This window comes from Pelobates fuscus, chromosome 10, assembly GCF_036172605.1.
Source record: "Pelobates fuscus isolate aPelFus1 chromosome 10, aPelFus1.pri, whole genome shotgun sequence".
NCBI classification, from domain to species: Eukaryota; Metazoa; Chordata; class Amphibia; order Anura; family Pelobatidae; genus Pelobates; species Pelobates fuscus.
This window is the reverse complement of record NC_086326.1, coordinates 25,912,739-25,938,897: the sequence shown is the minus strand read 5'-3', so window position 1 is coordinate 25,938,897 and position 26,159 is coordinate 25,912,739. Positions and strand designations below refer to the sequence as shown.

The 26,159-nt window shown below is 39.8% G+C and overlaps 1 protein-coding gene across 2 annotated transcripts in view; it reads left to right on the top strand.

Annotated features, from left to right (window-relative positions):
• The first annotated feature begins 4,516 nt into the window (after window positions 1-4,516).
• The window catches only part of LOC134575809 (uncharacterized), a 45,263-nt gene continuing 23,620 nt past the window's right edge, over window positions 4,517-26,159 (top strand). For both annotated transcript variants that reach the window (XM_063435225.1, XM_063435226.1), the window contains exon 1: window positions 4,517-4,883. In XM_063435225.1, the coding sequence (XP_063291295.1) occupies window positions 4,855-4,883 (29 nt within the window). In that variant the 5' untranslated portion in view covers window positions 4,517-4,854. The remainder of the gene's footprint in view (window positions 4,884-26,159) is intronic.

Sequence of the window (26,159 nt, the reverse complement as noted above, 5' to 3'; positions counted from 1 at the left end):
CTCACTAGCAGCGACACACACACGCAGGTTCCCTCACTAGCAGTCACACACACACAAGCTCACTCACTAGCAGTCACATGCGTGCACACACAAGCTCACTCACTAGAAGCCACCCACACACACAGATACACACACGCTCACTCACTAGCAGCCACACACACACACAAGTTCACTCACTAGCAACCACACACATACAAGCTAACTCACTAGCAGCGGCACACACACACACAGGTTCCCTCACTAGCAGCCACACACACACACAAGCTCACTCACTAGCAGCCACACACACACACAAGCTCACTCACTAGCAGCCACACACACACAAGTTCACTCACTAGCAGCCACACACACACTAACTCACCGACTAGCAGCCACCCACCCCCCCACACACACAAGTTTTCTCACTATCAGTCACACCCACACAAAACTCACTCACTAGCAGACACACACACACACAACTCGCTCATTAGCAGCCACACACACAAGTTCACTCACTATCAGGCACACATATGTTTGTTTTGAGTGCACACCATATCTATGAATGAGCGGATAATGACAGCCATGTGGAATATTCAGCAGATACAGTATCTCACAAAAGTGAGTACACCCTTCACAATTTTGTAAATATGTTATATCTTTTCATGTGACAACACTGAAGAAATTACAGTCTGCTGCAATGTAAAGTAGTAAGTGTACAGCCTGTATAACAGTGTACATTTGCCGTCCCCTCAAAATAACTCAAAACGCAGCCATTAAAGTCTAAACCGTTGGCAACAAGAGTGAGTACATCCCTAAGTGGAAATGTCCAAATTTAAAATTTACTTTGAATTAACCTTGAATTCCCACTTTAGTGAATAACTCTGATAGACTGAATTATATTGACTGTCTGGTATCTGATATGGACTGTGGGCAGTGTGAACATTTGTGCTAATCATGGTACCCCCATAACTTGCAATCTATCAATGCTGTCCAAGGTTTGACAGCTTTGGATAGTATCAGAAATAGATAGGACGTTAAACTTCCAAGTGAAGAGGCGGGAGCTGAGAAAAACTATTAAAAAAAATAAAAAAAATTGCCTCAAACAGTTTGGCAGTGTGACTAATACCACCATAACCACTAAATAAATTTTAAAAAAAAATCTTATGCCATTACCATACTTCGCAACCATCCCGATTTTGGAGGGACAGTCAGGATGTTCAGGTCATGTCCCACTGTCCCGACCTCTCTATTGTTTTGCTTTTATTTTATTTATTTTTAAATTCTTTATTTATTTGTGCTCAGTATAACATGTTTACAGAATAAATTTCGTGACATTGTTGTAGTTTGGGTTCAAGCAGATCCATGTTTTAACATACATGTTTCAGATTTTAAGCACATTTTTATTTAGCATATACGTTTAATGACATGCCCGGGGTAGTTAGTGTTGTGGCTGGTCTAATAGGATGTATTGTATTCCCCTGGGGTACTCCAGGTGTGCGGGTAATACGTTTGTGAGTCAGGCTAGTGCAGGTATGTATTTCTGGATGCCTGTGTGTACTCTCTAGTGGAACTTTGTAGGTTTCCGTGAGTTTGGCAAGTGTGGAAGGTGCTCCGGTGTGCGATGTACACTGTGCGGCATCTTGTGTGTCCCCTGTAACCCTGGGGATGACGGGGTGGGCGGAGTGGCGTGAAGCTACAATAAGCGCCTGTTATCTATCGTGTGTGGCTGTCGTGTAGGTATGGGTACCTCAATATTGTGTGTACAGAAGGATGTGACAGACTAAACCAGCAAACAGATCATATAAAAGTTAAGCAATGAAATTCAACATAAAAAAAAACATATAAAAACCAGGGAGTTGCAGTGGTGCTATTCATATGGGAAAATAGTCACGGGAGTGTGTGGTCAGGGGGATTACCCCTTCTCTCACGAGGACCGGGTCCACACACTGGCGGTCACCGCTTTGTAGTGAGCATTGCCCCTGGTTTCAGTCCCTACACGGGGTCAGGTGGTAGATGCCGGTGACTCATTCATGTATTGTTCGTGGGTGGAGCGGTCTTCTGGTTCCCAGCTCTCCGGTTGGCTTGCGGTGTTGGAGGTGTGTTGTGGGGGTTGTAGTCCCAGTTCCCTCATGAAGGTGGGCGCTCCGGTTGGGGAAGTGAGATGGTGTGCTGTCCCGTTGTGATGGACAAGTAGTGCGCACGTGTTTCCCCACCGGTAAGCTATGCCAGCTTTGCGCAGGGCCGTTGTCACAGGTTCGAATGTTTTTCGTCTCAGCAGTGTGGCTCTTGTGACATCCTGGAAGAAGGAGAGCTGAGCGCCCTCAAAGGCCATTGGTGTTTTGCCTTTTATGGCGGTCATTATTTGTATCTTGTCTGATGTTGTCGCCAGGCGCAGGATGACATCCCTGGGTGTGCTGAGTGGTATGCGTGTGGAGCTGGTCTCTCGGTATATCCCTTCCGGGGTTATTCTTTTGGTGACTGGCTGTGGTAACAGTGTTGTAAGCAGCCGCTTTACGTAATGCGGCAGTTCCTCAGTTGTGACTGCGGTTGGGATGCTCCGGATTTTGATGTTTCCAGCGTTGTTTGCCCTCCAGTGACATAATTTGGCCAGCTAGTACATGCTGCTCTGCTTGCAGATGTTGGATCGATTCCTTGAGGGTGGACACTGTGTCATGAACGGTAGTAATGTCTGCCTCTACCGTTCCCACTCTCTCTGTGACTGATTGTATATCTTTTTTGACCATGGCGACATCGGCCGCCAGCAGCTTTTGTATGTTGGTCCAGAGTGTTTTCAGGTCGCCTTTAGTCGTGGGGGCTGAGTCATCCTGGGTGTCGGGCAGCTGCGGGTGTTCCGCCGGGGGAGTACTTTTCGTAGTCGGCTCCTCGCGATCAGGCTCGGATGTTTGTCCGGGAGGAGGGCGATGCGTGGTGCGTGCCGTTTCGGCTTGCACCGGTCGAAGCCACATCTCCCCTATATCTCTGTCTTGTGTGGTCACGCACGCCGCGGGGTTGTGTGAGCGGCGGCCCATGTCCGTGGTGCCCGAGTTCAGATTGGGTGCTTGGTGCTTGAGTAGGCTCCCTTCAAGTTAGGCCTCCAGGCCCTGTATTGGCAATGCGCAGTAGGCCACGGATTTTTGCCTGTGCTGCTTGGGTGCTTGGAAAAAAGGCATCAATCGATGCAGTATGTATCGCTGATCGGCACCGGTTGCTGTTCCCGGCTTGATGGAGCTTGGTTTAGGGGATATTTGACGGATTGTTCCTGGTTTTGAGAGAGCAAGTGTAGATGGCGTCTGTACAGGATGGCTGCCAGGCTCCGCCCCCTATTGTTTTGCTTTTAAGGGCACTAGGGAACTGTCACCAAAAAGTGTAGCGCGAGTGCATCATTAGATGCACTCACGCGGCATTTAGGGCACTAGGACCTTGCGGAGGGCACAGAAGCAGTTTTCTATGCATGGTCTGCCCTCAGTGGACCTGGTGTGCATACGCCAGGTTGACCTGCCAGTAATTCGGATGGGTCTACCCCTTAGGGCAGAGCCAGTGACGCAATCACTGGCCTGACCTGTTTACCTTGTCATGGGATGCCAATGTTTGGGGATATGCATTACAGAGAACTTAAACCATGTGCATATCAAACTTATCACATCAAAAAGACGGCATGCTGGCTCTTCTGTACGAGAGATACAGCCCAGACGATAGTTTCAGCCTTCTAAGACCTCAGAAGAGGCCAAACTATGACTAAAGCTGAGTTTAGGGAAATGTTTCCAGTTTAACTATTTTATCCTAAATGTTATCATTTGTTATTCAGTCCACCGCCATCACTAGTGTGTGATTTTCCAGCAATAGAAAGAGAATTAAAATTTTTAGACCAGAATAACCAAATGAAAAATATGGATGACTTTTTTTTTCAATTTGACTAAAATTTTTATTTCTCTACAACAATTCACACTTCTGCAAAAAAAATTGCTGCAACTACTTAGAGTAAACACTTTGAGGTATGTTCAAAAAAATAATTTTAGCAAATTGAAAAAAAAAAATTCTAAAAAAAAAATTCCAACTCAGCAATAGTCACAGCTGGGCAATAAAATATGCCATTCAGATTGCAAATGGCTACCATTCAAAGTTTAGCCAAAAAACAAAAACCCTATAGTGCAATGTAAATCTTTTCTCACAATTCTCATTTTATTGAATAATTGCCCTAACATTTTAAAATAATTTTTCTTTTTTTTTTTATAAAAAAAAAGTATTCATTTTACTGAATAATAAAAAAATAAAAAAACATGCATATTTGTATGCACTATATGCATAAATTCATCCTGCAAAGTCACCTCAATTTCTTTTTTTTAAAATGCATTTTAAATAAAAAAAAAAAATAATAAAAAAAAGGCAGAACCTGCCTTGCAATAAGCACTGCGCGTGCGCACAAACAATACCTCTCGCATGCGCGCCCATACCAACCGGATGTTTCCCCCCTCCCTCGCGCATGCGCAGACGCTCAGTCAGTCCCAGCGCTGACGTAGTGAGGGCTGGACCGTTGGGGCGCACGCGTAGTGCGGCCAGTCAGGTCTCTTGCGTAGGATTTAGCCGAATCCCGCGCCGCTCGCTGCTAGGCCGCACTAGCTCGGTGTGACCGTGCGGAGGTGTCTGTAGGCCCGATACCCTCGATAGCCTGACTGAGCAGGACCCCCTGACTCCTTCGCTGGCTCTTGTTGTTGTTGTTTTTATTTTATTTTTTTGCCGTAGTTGGGGCCCGGTGTTAAACACTCGCCGCCCTCGGTCGGAAGTAGTAGCCGCCGCCGTCGTAGAGTTTTCGAAATCCTCTCTCTGTAAACTCGCGGCTGGGGTGCCCGTTCCCCTACCGTCCCGTGAGCCGTTACCATGGTGAAGAAGAACAGTATCCCGGAAAGGTGAGTATCAGGGGCTAAGGCCATGGCCTTCAGCCCGGGGAGGGACTGCCTGTACCGTGGGGAAGGTACTTACCGTTTCACACAGCCATGGCGCAACGTTGGCCTAACTAGGGTGAGGGTGGCCAAAGCCAGACCCCCATATCTCTTGGAGAACTACAGATCCCATGATGCTTTGCCAGCATTCTAAATGGAAGTGTGTCACGGGACATGTAGTGCATGGAACATGTGGGGCTTTACTCTGGCCTCCCCCTGCCCTAGGAAGCTGCTGTGCACTGTCTAAGAGTTATTTACTAAAGTGCGAATTATGGAATTCAGCATTCTAAATAATAAGATTGAGTGCAAATATAGTTCAGTTTTGATGTTTTTTGTATTATTTCTAGTTTGGATGTTTTGATTTAAAGTTTGAATTCCTTTTCAATTCACATTTTAGTGAATAACTTTTTTTTTTTTTTTTAAAGTACTTGGTACTGTAGGCGCAGCAGCTTCCTCGCCAAAGTTGTGCTATTACTGAAGTAAGGATGACTCAGATATACCTATAACTTTATTATAAAATAAAATCAGACGTGAAGTTTTTGCCTTGAAATTAATTAAAAGCTGACAGTGCACCTATGATGCAAGCATATGGGTGCATTGTAAAAATAAAAAAATTAGCTGTGTACAGGCTTGCTGTGCTTGCCATGTTTTCCTGGATGTATGTCATTATTTGGCAGTTCTTGACAAGAACGCTGTGCAGCATGTAAATGTCATATGGTGAAGAAATCCTAAGGACAATAGCCATTGTTTTAATGGTAGAGTTTCCGCGATCATGATTTGATTGCTACATGCTGTCCTTCGTGCGTAAAGGTTGTGTCCATGAAAATATGGTGGTATGGGAACCCTAGCTCCATGCAAAGCTAGCAAATATAGAGATCAAAAGACTTTAATTTTAGTTTGAGGTAAAAGTGTATTATTGCGGCACTTAAGTGACGTACTGCAGCTCCAAAAATTAACATTGCACTCCTAAAAAAGGAACAACAAAGTGAGTATTTATAGCTTTTTCTACTTCACGCATTTCAAGAAGCTTTAAAAAGAATGTGTGTTCCAGGTGCGTATGTACATGCCATTAAATGTGCAGTGCCTTCTATTGGGCACATACGCTTTGTTTTTGTTTTGCTTTGTGTTTTCTCTTTGCACTTTGAAAATATTATTTATAAAAAAAAGGTAATGTATAGCATAGAGTGTAAGACTGAAATACACTTTTACTTCTTTTAAGTTTATATTTCTGTTTTTATAATAGAGGTGTAAACATAAAATAATCAGGGAATTTTGTTTGAAACCACAAGAAAGCATTCTTTATCAATGCAATTGTTTCTTGTGTCCCATTCTCAAAATATCTTTTAATCTATGTGTTTGCTAGCAATTTGTATAGAAAATTTCAATTTATGCCCTTACTCCCTTTTAAGGGTGACTGTAAAACCATTTTAAACGCAAGTTATCTTGTTTTTCAATTCTGTAATTGGCCAAATACAACATTTTATAATTTACCCCTTTTATAATTTGTTAGTTAACAAAACATGGTTATAATTGTTTAGAAGTGTTTTATTCCTATATTAACCTAGCAGTTTAAATTGAAATTATATGAGCAATTTGAATCATTGTTCGTAGAAAAACCCTGTAATGGTTGGTTACCCTTTAACCCCTTAAGGACCAAACTTCTGGAATAAAAGGGAATCATGACATGTCACACATGTCATGTGTCCTTAAGGGGTTAAAGAAGACCAAATAGGGCATGTAAACCTTTAATACGTAAGTTGTAGTGATCAGTTTGACCTAAACATTAGACTTGCAAAGTAGGTTTCTTTATTTTTGTTAAAAATAATAATTTGAGGTTTGTATGGGATCTTTTGAGGTTCTAAATTTGAACCTTTGATAAATCTGTCCTAAACTGAGGCATATATGTTTTTGTGTAATTGTTTGGGCTTTTACTTCATGGTGGGGGAGGTTGGACTTGATTACCTCCTTCAGGTAGGTATTAACCACCACAGGTAAGTATGGCCCATCATTTATGTTCATTCAGGAATTATTGGAAATTGCATGGTATTTATTGTGGTGGTCGAGGTTTTTTAAAGTGTTGTATAATATTCAATGTTTTGTTCCAGTGGGTATGTTGGTTATATGGTATTTTTATGCTAGTGTGGGGGTTTATTAAGTGTGAATACAGGAGAAACAAATGCACAAGTACTGTGCTTCCATAAATCCTGGGTAAATAAAATGCACTTTTAGAAGTTGCTCCCCACAAAACGGCCTTGATTTATTTTCATAGCCATTACTGAATCTGAGATCAACATACCTATACCAATTCACATAGTAAGTGTTTTTTTATTATACTTCGAGAAGTCTTGTCAGTATGAACAAAACTAGTCTCTATTCTCTGAAACTCCTTCACCATTCTCTTCTGAAAATACCAATTCTTTCCTGACAGAGTGCCTTGGCTTATTGAATATTCTGAATCCCATTTGACCTGACATTTAAAGAAACACTTTGTGCACTATAACAACTTAACAAGTACAAAGTTGTTATGGTCCAAGTAGGTCCCTGGTGTCAAAGGGGTTTAACTGTTCACAAACCGGTTAACTCCAAAGCCTGTGCAACAGTACCAGATTGCTAGGTCTTTCATCTTACTGACGCTTCCTAAACCTTTTTGATATGAAGGGTTTCATAAAATGAAGAACGTTGTAGAATGATCCGGTCTGGAGCACAGCCTTTGAGGTTAAACCGCTATGAACAGTTTAACCCATAATGGTTAGGAAGCGCCAAGGACCCCCTGGAACTCTAACTTTATTTTAGTGATGTTGTTATGGTGTCTGAAGTTTTTCTTTAAGTGCTTTATTGACAGTTTTGTTTTTGAGAAGCACTCTGATACAGGGAGAACTAATAACTTATTGGAGATTTTAGGGAACAAAGTACCAGGAAATATGTAATGTAAACGATACATTTAACGGAAGTTCACTTCCCTCACACACTCACCCTGGGCTAGAACAAAGCGTACCTAGCCTTTATTTTAAACAGTGTTTTTCCCTGTTCAGTTGTTTTCATTAAAAAAAACTAATCATAACACAGACTGCATGTTACCCAGGTGCTGAAACCATGTGTAACCATAAGTTTAAATCTTGATCATGTTGAACGGATTGCTTATATACTGCCCACTAAAGTGTTCTACTACTGATTATGCAGTTGCATGACTTTTTGTTTCTACCCGTAGCCTATTAGTTGTTTATAGTCTTGGGTGAGTATGGGACTGTTGGATATTTTTTTTTCTCCTTCCGTCTAAGTTTGTCAGGCAGGTACTATATATTTTTTTTTATTTGCTTGTTTCTTCTTAGTTGTAAACTCGCGCCCCACATTCTACATCTCACTCATTTGAGCATTATCAGTATCTACCTTCATATGCGCTTTACTTTCCATAAATTCTTTCTAATTTTCAATACATTTTGGTAGATTTTTATGTAAAAATGGTTTTCTTGAAGTTAAAAATGGAAAAGTAAAATGTTTTAATGTTAGTTGTGCTTTACCCGAGGTAGCATATATCATATCACCTGCAAATTGGCTAATTTAAAACGGATTGGGATGTATTTATCAACTAGTGAGTTGGCATAATTATGCTGTAGATTAATTAGTTGCATCTTTCTCTGTATGTTGATGTGGTGGCCAGCACTCAACTATTTCCCCTGAGAGTTCTAGCAAACTGTTTTTCAATTACTAAAGATTACAGCTAACCTCCCTTAAGGTTCCTGAAACTTAATATGCACCGGCTTTGTGCCACCATGTTGTGGTGCAATAAAAGGGTGACTCCAACCCTCTTTACAAATTTATTTTAGCTAGAATGTTCTTAATGTATGCTAATAATTTTTTGCCAGTCTTTTTTTTTTCTTTTTTTTTTTGTAACTTACCTTGAATCCAGTGCCCGGCCAAGTTGTCCAATAACAATGTCTCGCATACTCTTAAGCTGCATCATCCAATACCTGTCTATAGGGAAGCATTGATGGATCTTGGGGCACATGCACAGCGAGTGTTGCTACCCGCCAATAAGCGTCTTCTGATAGAGAAGCATTGAATCCAGTGCTTCTCTCACAGAACCTATAAATGTTGCACTGCACTTGTGCCGCTGTGTTTTCACGAGAGGCGTGATGAGCTGGGTGACAGCTCAACTCACCACGAAAGTCTGTTCACCTCTTCCCAAGTCTGCTTGTTTTTTAAACTTTATGCATTATAAAACAGTGCCTTTCACAATTAAATAAAGTGATCAAAGTGCAATTAATATAGTGGTTTACACAGACAAAATAAGTGTAGAAATTTCCCTTCAAAGATGGACAACCCTGAAGATTTCCTCAACATAATCTTCAACAGTTATCAATAAATACAAATAGGGGATATCCTGTCAGGGAAGAAATGGCACAACATAGTGCAAAACTGTATGTTTAAATTCTTTATAATTTGTGTCAAATAGTCACTCACAATTTAAGCATTATAAAAAAAAAAGGCCTTCAGTTTGTTGTATACAAATGCAGGTCCTGTTTGTAGTTTTAAATATCTGAGTAAGGAGAGACAAGGTGCAATCCAGTTATACGGCATCAAAAGTAAAGGGCACAATGCAAATTTATTAACTTACATTAAAGTTGGTATAAGTAGATGTAGATATCAGCATGAAAAAGTAAGTCCTATGTGTTTCATCCCACTCAGGGACAAATAAATTATTCCAGCAAATTATAAAGTGCACTTTGTATTTTGTATGAATAATATTGATTTTTCCTGATATGGGATGAAACACGTAGGACTTTCATGCTGATATCTACTTATACCAACTTTAATGTAAGTTAATAAATTTGCATCGGGCGCTTTACCTGGATTGCACCTTGTCTCCCCTTACTCTGAGATATTCAAAGCTCAAGACTACTAACAGAACCTGCATGCGTATATAACACATTGAAGGTCTTTTTCTCTTACAAATTGTGAGTGACTATTTGACACAAATTATGAATAACTGAAACATACAGTTTTGCACTATGTTGTGCCATTTCTTCCCTGACAGAACATCCCCTATTTGTATATATTGTTTTTTTTAAACTTTACCAGCTTTCCGATTTGCACACCTTGAATTTTACATTTGTAATTCTATGACATTCTGTAAACCATGAACTGCTGAGCTGCTTGAAACCCATAGTTTTTAGATTTATCATTACAGCCTTTGAGAGAAATGCCTTAAATTCCACAGCACTGATAATTTCATGACAAGTTGCCCTGGCCTGTTTAAAAAGGTTTCTGGGCTCCGTTGCTTTAATCCTGAATCTAGCCTTCAAATAGTAATAGCAAAGTATTTAACCAGGAAAGGTACATTCAGATTACTCTGGTTTTCAAGTACGTCCTGGGGATTTTACCTTAGCCCAACATCCAGGGGTTGTTACCATTACCCAATTTATTGGTACTCATTTTATGTACCTCGGAAGGATAAATGGATTGCATTGATCGATACGGCATGTATAAATGATTGTTTCTACATCTCTCTCAGAATGCTGGTCTTATATTTATTACACATAGTTGTGTATATACAGGTCTGACAGGGTTCTTATAAAACCTGGGAATATAGTTAATTTAATGCAGACTAAAGTCAAAATTGGTTGGTCTTTATTGCATGAGTGTTACAAAAATAGGAGTGGATACATAACACCTGAGAAACTGTACAGTGACACACCTCCTGTCTTGTGTCTTCCTCTGGCAGAGCTGAATATAATGTAAAAAATAAAGCAGACATTGAGGACTATATGCATAATTTCCATTATTGTCTAAACTACTTGACAGTTGTGTTCAAACTAAAGTCACTTTAGGGCAGAAAGTTTACGTTGAATGGTCTGTTGGTCTAGACATCTCTCTAGATTTTGTTAAAACTACAAATCTTTATTTTAAAAAAAAACAAAAAAACCTAGCTGCAAATAATGGGAATTGGATTTGCTCCATATTGATTACTATAGCTATATAGAATATTTGATAAGTTTATAGCAACACTCCGAATACAACATACTGATTGTTGTGCAAGTACCAACCTTCCCACATATAAGTAGGCAAACTGGCAATGTTTTGCTTCTTACTTGAGGTCTGCATGGAGCCCCTCTGTCTGCACCTGGAATCTATCTGCCTCAGATGAGCCCGGTGGTGCAGGGCACTTGGCTCATTGAGAGTGATATACTGATTCTCTTAGCCAATTAGCTGTCTATACATTGCAGGGCTTTGCTCTCCTGAACTAAGCTTTGCAATGTAAGGCCAGCTCATTAGCTGAAACAGTCAACTCTCAGACAATGTGTTACGTGTCCTGGTAACCCACCCTAGTGCAAGTAGTCAAACTGAATGCTAGCTTCTTGCCTGCGGTGAGTGGTGCAGGGCTTAAGCTGGAACTACATTACAGGTCTTGGCTTGGGAGAGCTAAAGGAAGCCCCTAGGAGAGGAGCTTCTGGCTCTATATACCGGAAGACGAGACAAGGAGTGGAACTGGCTGACCCAATGTAAAAAGTTATACCATTACTAAGCAACATCACTAATTACATTAATGAGGGTGCTAGGGCACTCTTTGGAGTGTTTATTTAAACTTGCAGCTCCAAATCGTAGTTTGATCAGCAATTTCTTTGCTTTAGTGTTTAATTTTTCTGCTGTCCCAGTGCATACTGCATTGTTGTAACTCAAATAAAACATGCAATATATATATATAGGTCTATATTATCACTCATGGCCTGAGACGAGCAACTTCTAAAGAAGTGTAGGCTGGGAGCATTTATCCAGATGAGATGAATCCGCCTGAAGACCTGATGCGGAAATCGTTGAAGACTTGCAAGTTGTTAAATCTGTGCTACTCGATCACTCCTAAAATGTTGCTCACTGAGTGCTATCTAGGATTGTGTTAAACATGTTTTATAGATTTAGGGAGAGACACTTTGTGCATCCACTGGAATCTGAGTCTGCATCACAAATGGTATTGTTTCTGCAAATATTTACATTTGGTGTACTCTAAAACATTTATATCACCTACATGTTATTTAAATAAAATGCAGGTTACTCAACTTCCAAACATTTGTGATATCATTACTTTGCATTTGATGTACAGATCAACACATCCTGCAATATTTCCTGTTTACTTCCATTTTCATGTGATAAATCTGACTATTTCTAATACATTTTTAGCTTGTTGGTAATCTGGTAGATGGAGTGCCTACCACAAGGCATTGTTTGAAGTAAAAAAAAAAATGTATTGAGAATAATCCTTAATTGGTTGCTTTGCAAACCCATCTTTTGCTAAAGTAGGCCTTAACTTTTATCTCATGCTTCGTGATTGCTGAATAATCTAAAAGCAAAACAGTTTTTATACTAGACTAACCCCCGAACCTCTCAAACCTGATTTCTCAATAATTTTCCCTTTCTTCTCCTGCCGCTCACAATACTTGTGAAAGTATTTTGACAAGGTGGCATAAACTCATTGCCAAGTCACTTTTGTGTCACCATAGCGAAATGACTGAATTTCCCTGACATTATGCTTACAAGTTGATCACCATTGAACACATTTTGATTCGCTGCATGAAATGTCAGTGTGAATGAGTTTAATTTTGTGGATGGTCCTTTTGAATAGCAGTGAGCCTAAGGAGAATTGGTTTCTGCGTATGTTATAGTTTATATAGTGCAACCATCTTCCACAGCAGTTTAGTTATAAAGCCACAAGTATTCAAAAGTTAAACATTATCTTCAGATTCTTCCTCACATGTGTTTTTACTTGTGTGTATCTGATGCATAATGGGTGCACAATTTATTATGGTTCTGTAAGTATGTGTCCAAAGATCGTGTGGTTTATAAATGTGTGTAGAACCCCAAGAAGGCATTGCTTTCCCATAAAACATGGTTTTCTGTTCTGTATCTTCTCTATTATATTTTTGTAGGTTAGTAAAACTTTTTTGGTAATGTAGGGTTAATAGTGTAGTGTGTTAAGATACTGTAAGGACAGGACTGGAGCAGACTCCCAGTGTGGCCAGAGATTAGTTATTCAAATGGTGGCATACTCTGCTGGAGAATGTAACTCACTAATTGTGAGCCAACTAGGACATCTATATACATCTCATGTTTCTTCTAGAGATTAGGCCCCCAAGGTAATCTGGTCCTTGTGTAAAGAGGAAATGTCACTGTGGAAATTTCAGATCAAGCAAATAGCTGACTAATAGTTATTAGATCCATTCTATCTGTGTTATCCATACAGGGTTTCTTCAGTAAACAAAAAAATGCACCATTAAACCTCCCCGCCCAAAATTATTTATAAAGATAAAATATGAAGTACATTGACTGTTTTGGAATTTTACTGAAATCCCAACAGTCAAAAAAATCTACTCGAACAACGTAAAGACTACTTTGTCTTGTTTTTCATACACTTGACAAAGAGGCTGAGCTACCTTTTTCAAGCTCCTAGCAGTCACTCCTAGTGACAGCTGAGGGGGAAAAGGCTGCATCTATGGATAATCACATAGTCATGTGGGGTCCTCAATGGACCTCAGTGTTGTACTGAGTACAATGCTGACGTGGACTCCTGGCAAATAAAGTGCCAGGAGCTGAAGAACAGCATGGCAGCAGGCTCAAGTATAACTTGCCTTCTGCTGCAGCAACCAGACACCCAGTGGCAAGATCGCTGTTGGGGATCTTTCCAAGTTATGAAAAATACCCTGTGTGCTAACAAAGCCTGTGTAAGGCCCAATAAGTGGTGCAAGAATCTCCACAATCATTTCCCATGTTTTGTGCCAAACTGTTCAGAACCATATCTCTGTTTAAAGGGTTAATCCCACCTTTCTTCTATTAAAGGAACACTATTATACAAAAGTAATTCCTGACACTATAGTGCTGGTGTGGCTGTCTAGGTCCATGGTCTTGCCTCCATGGCTGAGATCTTAAAATTGGATGAAAGCCAATCCAGTACTAGGTCCTGTCAAGGACTTATCATATAGAAGTCTCTGATTGGATGTGCTCTGAGCCGGAGATGGAGTGATCTTTTTTTAAAAAAAAAAAAAACATGAAAAACTACACAGGCAAAAGGAGGAAGGGAAACAAGTTTCCGCTTGAACGCTAAAGCATTGAACAGATTTTGCCAGAGTGCAGAGCGTTTTGACTAAAGTTTTGCACAGAATTGTAGTTTGGAATTCCAGAGCAGAGTTTCTGGGTGTAACTAGCTCTCCGGTATAATAATGCAAATATCTGTGGATGTGTAGTATTTCTAACCGAAACACTGCACATTCAGATTCCTTCCTCCATTAGGAGTTTAAAAAGCAGAAGTGGTCATAGACATTAAAGAAACCCTTTAAGTACATTTAGGGTTAGAAATATGTTTACTTTTTCACTTTGTAGTATAATCTTAACCCCTTCAGGACGGAGTCAATAGTGCACGTTCTGATCAAAACAAAACGTAAACAAAAACTGGAATTTGCGCTATATGTCTGTTCAACCGTAGTTCCCCTCTTTCAAATTATATGCACCCACACTTATTATATATCATTTTGTTCAGGAGAAACAGGGCTTTAATCTATCATTAACTATTCATATATGGAACATAATTTATTATGAATAAAATAAAAAAAAAGGTGAGAAAATAAGATTTTTTTTTAAATTTGTATTTCCGTCTGCCATTTTAGCTGTGAATGTCATAATACTGTTAGGTTTTACTGCAAAAAAATGCACATATTTGTAATCAGCGATGTCTCACGAGTACAACAGTACCCCCCATTAACAGGTTTTATGGTGTTTTGGAAAGTTACAGGGTCAAATATAGAACGTTCCATTTTCAAATTGAAATTTTCCAGATTAGTAATGTTACCTTTGAGACGGTGTGGTAGCCCAGGAAAGAGAATTACCCCCATAATGGCATACCATTTGAAAAATTAGACAAGCCAAGGTATTGAAAGTGGGGTATGTTTAGTCTTTTTTTAGTAGCCACTTAGTCACAAACACTGGCCAAAATTAGCGTTCATATTTGTTTTTGTGTGAAAAAAGCAAAAAACTAATATTTGGCCAGTGTTTGTGACTAAGTGGCTACTAAGAAAGACTGGACATACCCCACTTGCAATACCTCGGGTTGTCTACTTTTGCAAATGGTATGCCATCATGGGGGTAATTCTCATTCCTGGGCTACCATACGCTCTCAAAGGCAACATAACCAATCTGGCAAATTTCAATGTGAAAAAAATGAAATGCAAGCCTTATATGTGACTCTCTAACTTTCCAAAACACCATAAAACCTGTACATGGGGGGTACTGTTATTCTCGGGAGACTTCACTAAACACAAATATTAGTGTTTTAAAACCGTAAAACATATTACAACAATAATATAGACCATAAAAGTGCCGTTCGCTTGTAAAAAATGTGAAAAACGTCACTTTTACTTAAAATATCATTGTTGTAATACAATTTACCAGTTTGAAACACTAATATTTGAGTTCAGTGAAGTCTCCCGAGTAAAACAGTACCCCCTATGTACAGGTTTTATGGTGTCTTGGAGAGTTACAGGGTCAAATATAGTGCTTGCGAATTAAATTCTCTGCACTTTCTCCCTGTGTTGTCAGGCATGTCAATCAAATTTTAATTAATCAAATCACATAATTACGTTAAAAGATTATTTAAATATACATGTAGAATTTTAATATATATGCATTTATAGGTATTTAAATTCTACGTGTATACTAATGTAATCTTTTATGTAATTATATGTATTTATCTATATATATATATATATTTGCGGTTATTTGTATTTTATACATAGATAGATATATAGAATGTCATTCTAAGTGTATTTTGTTACCGATATATATATATATTAATAACAAAATACAGTTAGAATGAAATTACATATGCATATATAATTTATATTAAATTTTGTTTCAATATTTTATTTATTTATTTTATTATTTTATTTATTTATTATTTTAATTATACGTATTTATTTATAATATATATATGTACATCTATTATATATATAATATATATACACATGTTATATATATGTAATATCATTCTAAGTGTATTTTAATATTAATTTATATACTTATATTAATATTAAAATACACTTTGCATGACGTTACATATATATATGTATATATATTATATATATAATATATATACATATTATATATATATTAAAATATATTTAATTTATTTTTAAACATGTTTATTTTATTTTTTTTTACACCTCCTACCAGCAGGGGGACTGTCTGATATTTCAAACAGTCCCCCTGCTGGCAGATCCACAGCCAGCTATAGGGGACCATGTGATCGCTCTTTGAGAGCGATCACATGGCCCCCGGGGGCCTCATTTGCCGGAGGGGGGCTGCCTGGGCTCTCAGGCAGCCCACCAGAAGAGGATCGCGGCGGAGGTGAGTAGTTGCTGGCTCCTGGGGGCTTAAACCGTTACGGCGTTCCATGCCGCCGCAACGGCTTTAAAGCCCATTTAAAGCGCGACGGCATGGAACGCCGTAACGGCGTTAAGGGGTTAAGCTATTTTGTAATGAAGAAAATAAAATATTTTATACAACAATGGTAAACCCCATCATTGAACTGTGTGACCGGTTGTGTGTGTGTGTGTGTGATCTAAATATGTTGACTGCTTAAAGGACCACTACAGTGCCAAGAAAACAAACTCGTTTTCCTGGCACTATAGTACCCTGAGGGTGCCCCCACCCTCAGGGTCCCCCTCCCGCCGGTCTGAAGGGGGTTAAACACTCATCTTTCTCCAGCACCGGGCTCCCTCGGCGCTGGGGACTCTCCTCCTCCTTTTGGCCATCGGCTGAATGCACATGCGCGGCATAAGCCGCCGGCGCATTCAGCTAGTCCATAGGAAAGCATTCTCAATGCTTTCCTATGGCTACTGACGCAGCGTGGAAACGCCTCTAGCGGCTGTCAATGACACAGCCACTAGAGGCTGGATTAACCCATTTGTAAACATAGCAGTTTCTATGAAACTGCTATGTATACAGCAGGCAGGGTTAATCCTAGATGGACCTGTCACCCAGACCACTTGATTAAGCTGAAGTGGTCTGGGTGCCTATAGTGGTCCTTTAATGTGAGCAAGTAATTACCCTCCCCCCCCCCCCCCCCACGTCATGTCTCCTTGTGTGTGGTGACATTGCATTTAAATTTTAAAAAAATGTTCTTGTTTAGTACTGCTTCTGACAGAGGGAGATTTTACTTGAACTGTATTCAACCCCTGCCTTTTATAGATAATTTGAAACTTAATGCCGTTTACCTGCCTTCTCTCCATTTATAGAATATTCCCTTTAATATTGGTTTGATTAGAAATAAAATACATGGGGAATGAAAACCAGAAACCATTTGGCCAGCTCAATAGCTGTATTAAAGGGTTAGTCTAAGCACCATAACCACTTCAGATATACTTTTTAAATACATTTATTAAAGGTCTGAAACTGAAAACCAAAATTTTAAGGAACAATCCAAGCACCATAACCACTACAGTGCACCATCAGCCAATAAGCTTAGCCTTTCACTGCCTGGCTTAGCACACACAGAGTGCTTCTGGCTCTTTGGGTGAAGGTGGGGCATGGAGTGGACCCCCAATATGTCAAATTGTTTTCAATCCTGTTTGACTACTTGGGGGGGGGGGGGGGGGGGCAGGTCAACCATTAGTGGTTATAGTACATGGTTCATCTAAATTTATCATGCAACAGGACTCCCTCATCTTGGTTTATTATCAGTCCTTTTATTTGTATACTCTCTGCCATTGTCTGTCATTTAACATAGTGTGTAGGAATTAATATTTTGGCTTATTCTCAGTGTGCCTCATATGTGCCAGGCCTTAACTGGTTTGTGATATCAAATGCTAAAATGGAGCAACACATCAATACTTGGCTTACGTTATAGGTAGTTCTCAATGTTTTATGCCATAGTAAAATACCTGAAAAGTGACAGCTCCCCTTTAAAGAGATACCATAAGTGCCAGGAATACAAAGTTGTATTCCTGGCACTATAGCTCCTACTCCTCCCTCACGTGCTCCCACCGATGTTAAACCCTTTCTTTACTTACCTTATCCCAGTACTGATATCCCTCAGCGCGACGAGTGGCGCTAATGCGCATTAGGCCTCCCCATAGGAAAGTGTAGAATCAATGCTTTCCTATGGGGAAATGGCTGACACTGGATGTCCTCATGCAGAGTGTGAGGGCGTCCACCGTCAGTTACAGGAACAAAAGTCTGTTAGCAGCCAGGTAGCGCCTCCAGAGGCTGTCTAGTAGTCAGTGGCTTCTTGTATAAGAAATCAAATTACATCATCCAGTTCATTCCATGCACAACCACAGCACACAATTCCAATGAGGACGATAAACAGAAACATTATTGCAATTCTCTGTTTACCTGGTAAACAGAGAATTGCAATAATGTTTCTGTTTATCGTCCTCATTGGAATTGTGATTGGTTCCAGAGATACTGCAATGTGTCTGCCTCCAGTGGCTTTCAACTGTCTTTTGGCCTGGGAACTAACGTTGGACGTCCTCATGCTCTGCATGAGTACATCCAGCGTCAGCGATTTCCTCATAGAAAAGCATTGCTTCAATATGGTACTTATAGTGTTCCTTTAATAGGTTTACTTATCCCTTATATTAACAAATATACATTTTGTGAAATATGAAATAAAAATCAGAAAGAAAACACTTTTCACAGGTTCTGATTTTTATTTTATATTTCACAAATGCAGAGCATGAGGACGTCCAACGTTAGTTCCCAGGCCAAAAGACAGTTGAAAGCCACTGGAGGCACACATTGCAGTATCTCTGGAACTGCAGTGTTTTACATTGCAGCACTAAGTGATACAGGGACGCTGTACCCAGACCACTGCAATTTCTCTTGCACTGTTTGTATTTTTTACTGGAATGGCCATCTTGATCTTTCAACTTCTGGCGTTTACAGTGAGGGGGAAAAGTATTTGATCACCTGCTGATTTTGAAGTCTGCCCACTGACCAAGAAATGATCAGTCTATAAGTTTAATGGTAGGTGTATTTTAAAAGTGAGAGACAAAATAACAAAACAAAAAAAATCTGAAAACGCATGTCATAAAAGTTAGAAATTGATTTGCATTAAAAATCAGCAGGAGATCAAATGCTTTTCCCCCTCACTTTATTCAGAAGCTGCCACGTTCCTTTCGAAGTTAAATCACAGGTCACTCTCTAATTTTAGTAAAATGAAAGTTTTCTCATACTTGATACAGCTGGTTTCACTCAGGGCTTGGCTAAGTAGTTCAATCTGCTAAAAATGTGTCAGGCTCTGTATAGCTTGCAATTTATTTACCATTGACCTCATTGTGGTCTTTGGTCTTCAAGAGACTCAGTGTGTTTTCTCCATTTATTTATTTATTTTTAACCTTGATACAAATCTAAAGAAAAACACATTGCTATATCAATTTACTCATAATGAGAATTGTTAAAGGAGCATTATAGGGTCAGGAACACAAACATGAATTCCTGACCCTATAGTGTTAAAACCACTATCTTGGCCCCTTTTGCCTCCCTAAAGATAATAAAATCTTACTTATATTCAAGTCTGAAGCTGCTGTCACTGCCTGTGAACTTCCTCTGACATCATCAGAAGTGGTGGCCTGATCCAATCACAATGCTTCCCCATAGGATTGGCTGAGACTGACAAAGAGGCAGAGCCAGCACAATTCAAACACAGCCCTGACCAATCAGCATCTCCTCATAGAGACGAATTGAATCAATGAATCTCTGAGGAAAGTTTGGTGTCTGCACGCAGAGGGTGGATACACAGAATGTTTGGATGCATTTAAGCAGCCATGACCCAGGAAGGATCTCTAACAGTCATCTGAGGAGTGGCCAGTGTAGTTATCACTAGGCTGTAATGTAAACACTGCATTTTCTCTGAAAAGACCGCGTTTACAGCAAAAAGCCTGAAGGTAATGATTCTACTCACCAGAACAAATTCAATAAGCTGTAGTTGTTCTGGTGACTATTATGTCTCTTTGAATTTTAAATCCAAATTGGTAGCATAGCTTACTGGAAGTTTATTTCCAATTTTTCCCTTTTTTTTTTTTTCTTTTTTTTTTTTTTTTGGTGCAATTTTGAAATTCACTTTTAATTCCTGACAATTATCACTCTAGTGAATAACCCTGAAAATGTTGTCCCATGTTCAAAATCTACCATATAAAATTATGCAAAAATATTCAAATGTGACAGTCATTTCAAAATAATCCTAAAACTCCCTAATAATCAGGTGGTCCCAGCCATGATATATAGCAGTTTCCAAGACCACCTAACCCAAGTCTAATGTGCGAAGAATCCCTAGTTTTCATAACCTAGACAATACAAAGTTAGTTTCTCTGCTATGTCACTACTGGAGGTGTTCTGGATAATCCTTCCATATTGAAAATAAAATATTGAAAAATAAAACTTAATATAAAGTTATATATATATAAAAAAAAAAAACTTCTTAAACAAACCCCTAAGAATGTTCCCACTTTCAGAATATGTGACGTAGCTCTTTATGAACACATAGGCAGGCAATCTTTTGGATATAGACTGAAAGATTTAATGTTTTCAGCTTTCTGTAAGGCTGGAACTTTTTCATATATACTTTTTTTTTGCATTTTCTTGTCTTACAGCACTAAAATGGCAAACAGCAGTTGGTCATTTGTCGTCACCATTAGTATTTTGGGAATCTGTCATCTTGAAGCATTAGCAGTTTTAGAGGAATAGTTGCCAAATGGGAAATTCACAGTGGAATTTTCAATTTCAGGCCAAATAGCAAGCATTCTTTAACCCCTTAAGGACAAATGACATGTGTGACATGTCATGATTCCCTTGTATTCCAGAAGTTTGGTCCTTAAGGGGTTAAGGACACATGACGTGCGTGACATGTCATGATTCCCTTTTATTCCAGAAGTTTGGTCCTTAAGGGGTTAAAGGGGCACAAAAGTCACCAAAACAACTACAGCTTATTGAATTTGTTCTGGTGAGTATAATCATTCTCTTAAAGGCTTTTTGCTCTTATAGAAAAGGCAGTGTTTACATTACAGTCTAGGAATACCTCCACTGGCCACTCCTCAGATGGCTGCTTGAGGTGCTTCATGGGGCAGTGCTGCATAGTGAGCAGCACTGTCATCCAGTGTCTCCATCCACTGCATGCAGACACTGAACCTTCCTCATAGAGATGCATTGATTCAATTTATTACTATGAGGAGATGCCGATTGACCAGGGCTGTGTTTGACTTGTTCTGGCTCTGTCCCTGATCTGCCTCCTTGACAATCTCAGACAATCCTAAGGGAAAGCATTGTTATTGGCTTAGAGAATAATTTCTGATGTCAACCAAGAAGGCAGATCAGAGGTAGATATTTGCTATATTTATGGGGACCAGGGGGCTAGATGGGGGTTTTTAACACTACAGGGTTTGTGTTTCTGACCCTACAGCCGGTTACCTCAGGGCTTGACAAATCCCAGGTCGCCCCGAGGTAACCGGCTGATCGAGATTGGATGGGGACAGTCGGCCCACGCAGGGCTGAGGTGGGCCACGGCGGACTGAGTAAGGTGGCGAGGGAGGGAGTTGTAATGCCATGCTGCCTCGGGCGACATACAGTGAGGCTGGGAGCCAGAATATGAAGTAATTCCTGCCCCGTGTTCTAGAGAGCAGAGCAGAAATGACAGCAGCCCCCCAATGCCCCCAGCAACTTGACCCCAATGCTTCCACATAGAAAAATATTGAGACTATTACGCATGCGTGGCATAATGCCATGCTGCAACAATCCACTCCTCAGAGATGCATTAAATCAATGCATCCCTATGAGGAGCATTAATGTGTGCAGCACTGACAAGGGAAGCACTTCTAGAGGCCGTCTGAGTGACTTTCACTAGAGGTGTTACCAGACAGCAATGTAAACCTGCCTTTAGTCTGAAAAGTCAGTGTTTCAATTGAAAAGCATACAGGGACAGTATATAGACTCCTGAACTACATTAACCTGCAGTGGTTCTAGTGACTAAAGTGCCCCTTTAAAAATTGTATTTTTGATGTTGAAAAATCTGGCTCCTAACTTTATAGCTAGCTCCTAGATTTCAAGCAAATTTGTCAAGCCCTGCTATAGCTTTTCTTTTCCAACTCCCAACACTATTTTGGTGTTGGATTTAAAATTCCCTTGTGAATTCCCCATCATTAATTAATTACCCTGTCGTTATTATTAACCAAAGTATAAGTTGTAGTGTTCGTGTATGAAAAAATTGACTACTTGTTACTAGAGAGAAAACATAGATTTGCGGGATTCCATGCTCTAGTGAACTAGTCTATGTGCCTGCTTTCCAGCACATGATTGCTACTGTTTTTACCAAAATAGGACATTCCCTGAAAATAAGCCCTAATGCATTTTTCGAGGAAAGACCGTATCTATGTTGATAGATTCTCATGGTTTTTCTACCAGTCTTGCACATACCAACCAACTGCGGTGTCTGTGAATCAGGACGCTGGTGGGAGGATGGGTCCATCCAATGTATTGGGAGGTTGGCCAGGCTTATTGTCCTTCATCCAGGCCTGGCCACTGAGGGCAGAGAGCATTGTTTCAGTGCATCTCTGAAGGGTCCTAGTGCCTTTTTTAGGGTCAGTTCCCTGGTGTCCCCAAAACGGAACAGAGTGACAGGACCAGAAAATTGTGGCTGTCCAACGGGATAGTTGGGAGGCTGGCTTTTATATTTGATCATACAAAATTGACATCTAATGTTACTGTTAAAGGGAAATGGTTTTATTTTTTTTTAACTACTGGAAATATTCACTAGTGCTGGACTTATTAGAAATATGCCCTGCGCTGGGTTTACACAGTGATAAAAAAAAAAAACGATGTTTTTACTAATGGGCACTTAAAAAAACGCCTGCAATCCCGGGGCAAGGGTAGACCAGAGATGCACTTAGGACATATTTACTTGTATGTGTCCATTACAAAATGACAAAGATTATATAATCCTTGCATTTTACACATTACAGAACCCTAAGGCTTCAAATAGTAATGTCTTTCCCCACAAGGCACACCAGGGGAAATGTTTCCCTGCTACGATTGATTTGAAATATCTACCGTATTTATTAAAGAGTGACCTAGTTATAGAACACCTATGTGTATGGAGTATCAGCAACAGTAGAGTTCTCGGGTGTTTAAATACTTGGTCACATTTTGAGCAACAGGTGCTTTGAGTGTAAATAAATGTAAACGTGTGTATGTGTGTACATGTTTTACAAAATAAAAAAAACCTACTCTTGCGCGCATGCAGTAAAACGATTTGCCTGTCGGCAGTATTCACATCAATCAGGGAGCTATGAGCAAGCAATACCAATGCTCAAACCTAGATGTGCTGAGTTGGAGCTAATCTCATAGCCAGAAGCATATTTTGTCCACAAGCGAATATTCCTTCCTTTCATTTTTTTTTTTTTTTCTTTTTCTGTATCTGTCCACCGGCTGTTTTCAAGTTGTCATGATTAATTTATATTCAGGCAGTTCTAAACGCTGTAATCGCATGAAATTGCAATGCTCTTGTCTGAAGTTTTGTTATGTCAAAAAGTAGTTTCTTTCTCTATTAATGCTCCCTCCTTAGCGATTTTTATTACTACAATCGCCGTGGAGAATAAACTTTCACTACTTCTAATCCCTTTAGATTTTGTGCCATGCACACACATTGTAGGATAATCTTCGTCTTCCTCCCTTTACATAGAATATATTCACCTTGTTTAACAGTTTTTTTTTTTTCTCTTTAGTTTAACACGTTATTTAGGGAGGATTCATGGTTTGATGTGAGGGGGCGGGTGGTAGATTTGAAGAGTGTTGAAAAATCATGAATTTACTTTTTGTGAAAAATAAGTGTGGATGTTTGTTTCAACCATGTTTTATTTTAAGCAAATGCTTGCAGGCTCTCAAAGGATACACCTCTTTCTGTTGAAATAATTATTTATGCACTATTAATGTCTGTAAAAAAAATATATAAAAAATAAAGTGATGCAATAAAGATCATTTCCTGTGTATATTTGTGACCCTACATCTGTAATGCCATCTTATGTGCTTAGTGGTGTACTGTACTTTTTTTAATTTTCTTAGCCAAAACCTAGCCATACATCAGTCAATGCAATGTCCAAACAATGGGTTTACATAGACATAAACGCTATGTTGCTGAGGATTAATTTCATGTTTTTGAGAAAAATCCTAAAACTCTGACATGCCTAAGAGAGTATCTTAGAGGGTTACCAAACCAGTAAAGTGAACAGGGCACAAAATTGATGTAAAATTGTGGATTATAACTAAATTAATCCGTAAGTAAGGTGCACACCATTCAAATGTGTATACACATGTGACATAAGACATCAAAAAACACACGTAGACCCAATGGTCTGGGATGGTTATCACTGTAGAAATGAAAAATATAATTGAATAATATTCCCTTTAAGTATCACTCTCATTTCTATGAGCCTGTTAGAATAACTGATTCAGGTAATACAACATAGGTGTGACCGTTGTAGTTCCGGACAGGGTAGATAGCAGCTTTATCCTCAGAAGCAGGAGAAGGCAACACCAGTTAAAGGGATTCTCTATTTCCTGGAACTGGAAAATCCTTCAGTGCCCCCAATCCCTCGTTGCTGAAGGTGTTAAAAGCCCTTCTGTCACTCAACTGAATCCAGCGCCGATGTCCCTCGGTGCTGGGTCAGGCTCCGCCCACAGTTACCCCGCCATCAGCTGGCAGGGGAGACCTCATGCGCGGCAATGGCTGCGCTCGCGTTAGGATTTCCCCATAGGACAGCATTATTCAGTGCTTTCTGAAGGGCATTCCAGTGACACTGGAAGTCCTCATGCATAGCGTGAGGACGTCCAGCATTGTTTAGACGACCAAAAGTTGTCCTAAGCACCAGGAAGTCCCTCTACTGGCTGTCTTGTAGACTGTCGGGTTAAGTGACATGGGACATTGCACCCAGACCACTTCAATGAGCTGAAGTGGTCTCGGTGTCTAGTGTCCCTTTAAGGTAAGATAAGTAACATTTATTATAAAACCAATATAAACGCCTTACATTCAAGTTACTGCAGTGCAACAGTTCATAGGTCCATAATAACAAAATACAGCACAACGCGTTCTAACGCTCCTTGCGTCTTCCTCTGTTGCGTACAAATTCTTATATTACATTTCTAGCTTTTGAAATCCTATTTGGCGACAAATTGAGCGCCTAAACATGCCCCTATTTGAGTAATCCCTATTGCCCCCTTTGTGGCTGCCATCTTGGTACTCACGAGGGTGCGATGCGTGCGTTCATGGGCCATCTTTGCTTCATTTTTGCATTACACTGCCGCCACCATCATACGTTCATTATCACCTGTGGTTGCTATACTACCCTAGGAGAAGATCTTTGCCTTTTCATTTCTGCAGTGATAACCATCCAAGACCATTGGGTCCGTGTTGTATCACGTGTGTGTGTGTGTATACACATTTGAGAGGTGTGCATGTTACTGCACTTATGAATTAATCCACAATTCTAGATCAATTTTGTACGCTGTTCACTTTGCTGTGATTTTAATTGGTGGAATTACCGTGATTGGTTCAACAGTGATAACTAGCTGCACTTTGGCACCATTGCACTTTTTAAAGCGCCACTTGCAATTTTTTTTTTTTGTATTCTGATATTAGAGGGTTACTCAAAAAAACATAAATGAAAGAATATAGCTAAAAGTTAGTTCTGTTCCAGCACCAAGTTCTCCCCACAGCCGGATTGTCCTCCCCTTCCATCACTTCTCTTGCTTAAGAGGGGTAGATGTCAGGAAAGGTTGGTTGTTGCTACTAATGCCATTAATATAGCGCCAACTTATTCTGCAGCGCTTTGCAATATTATAAAAAGGGAAATTAATAAATGACACAATTACAAGATGTTACAGAGGATTTAGGGGAGTATATGGGCTGCACATCCTGGGGGGGGGGGTTCTGCCATTAGCTGTTTGGTGCCAGCATACTCTGCTTACTGGAGTCAGACTGCCAAATATAGACTAAATTAACATTAATAGAGTTCCAGGCTGGTTAAGGACGCTCCAATGACACTGCTGGAGGTGGAATTACATCTCCTGCAACAGAGGGGTTAAACTCTGTTCAGCGTTTCGTAATGAAACATAGACACCACGCGCCATGACCATTTCAAATCACAAAAGTGGTCATGGTCCTTGAACCAATGGAAAAAACATCTAAACTGCATTGTGATCAGATGCTTTTTACTC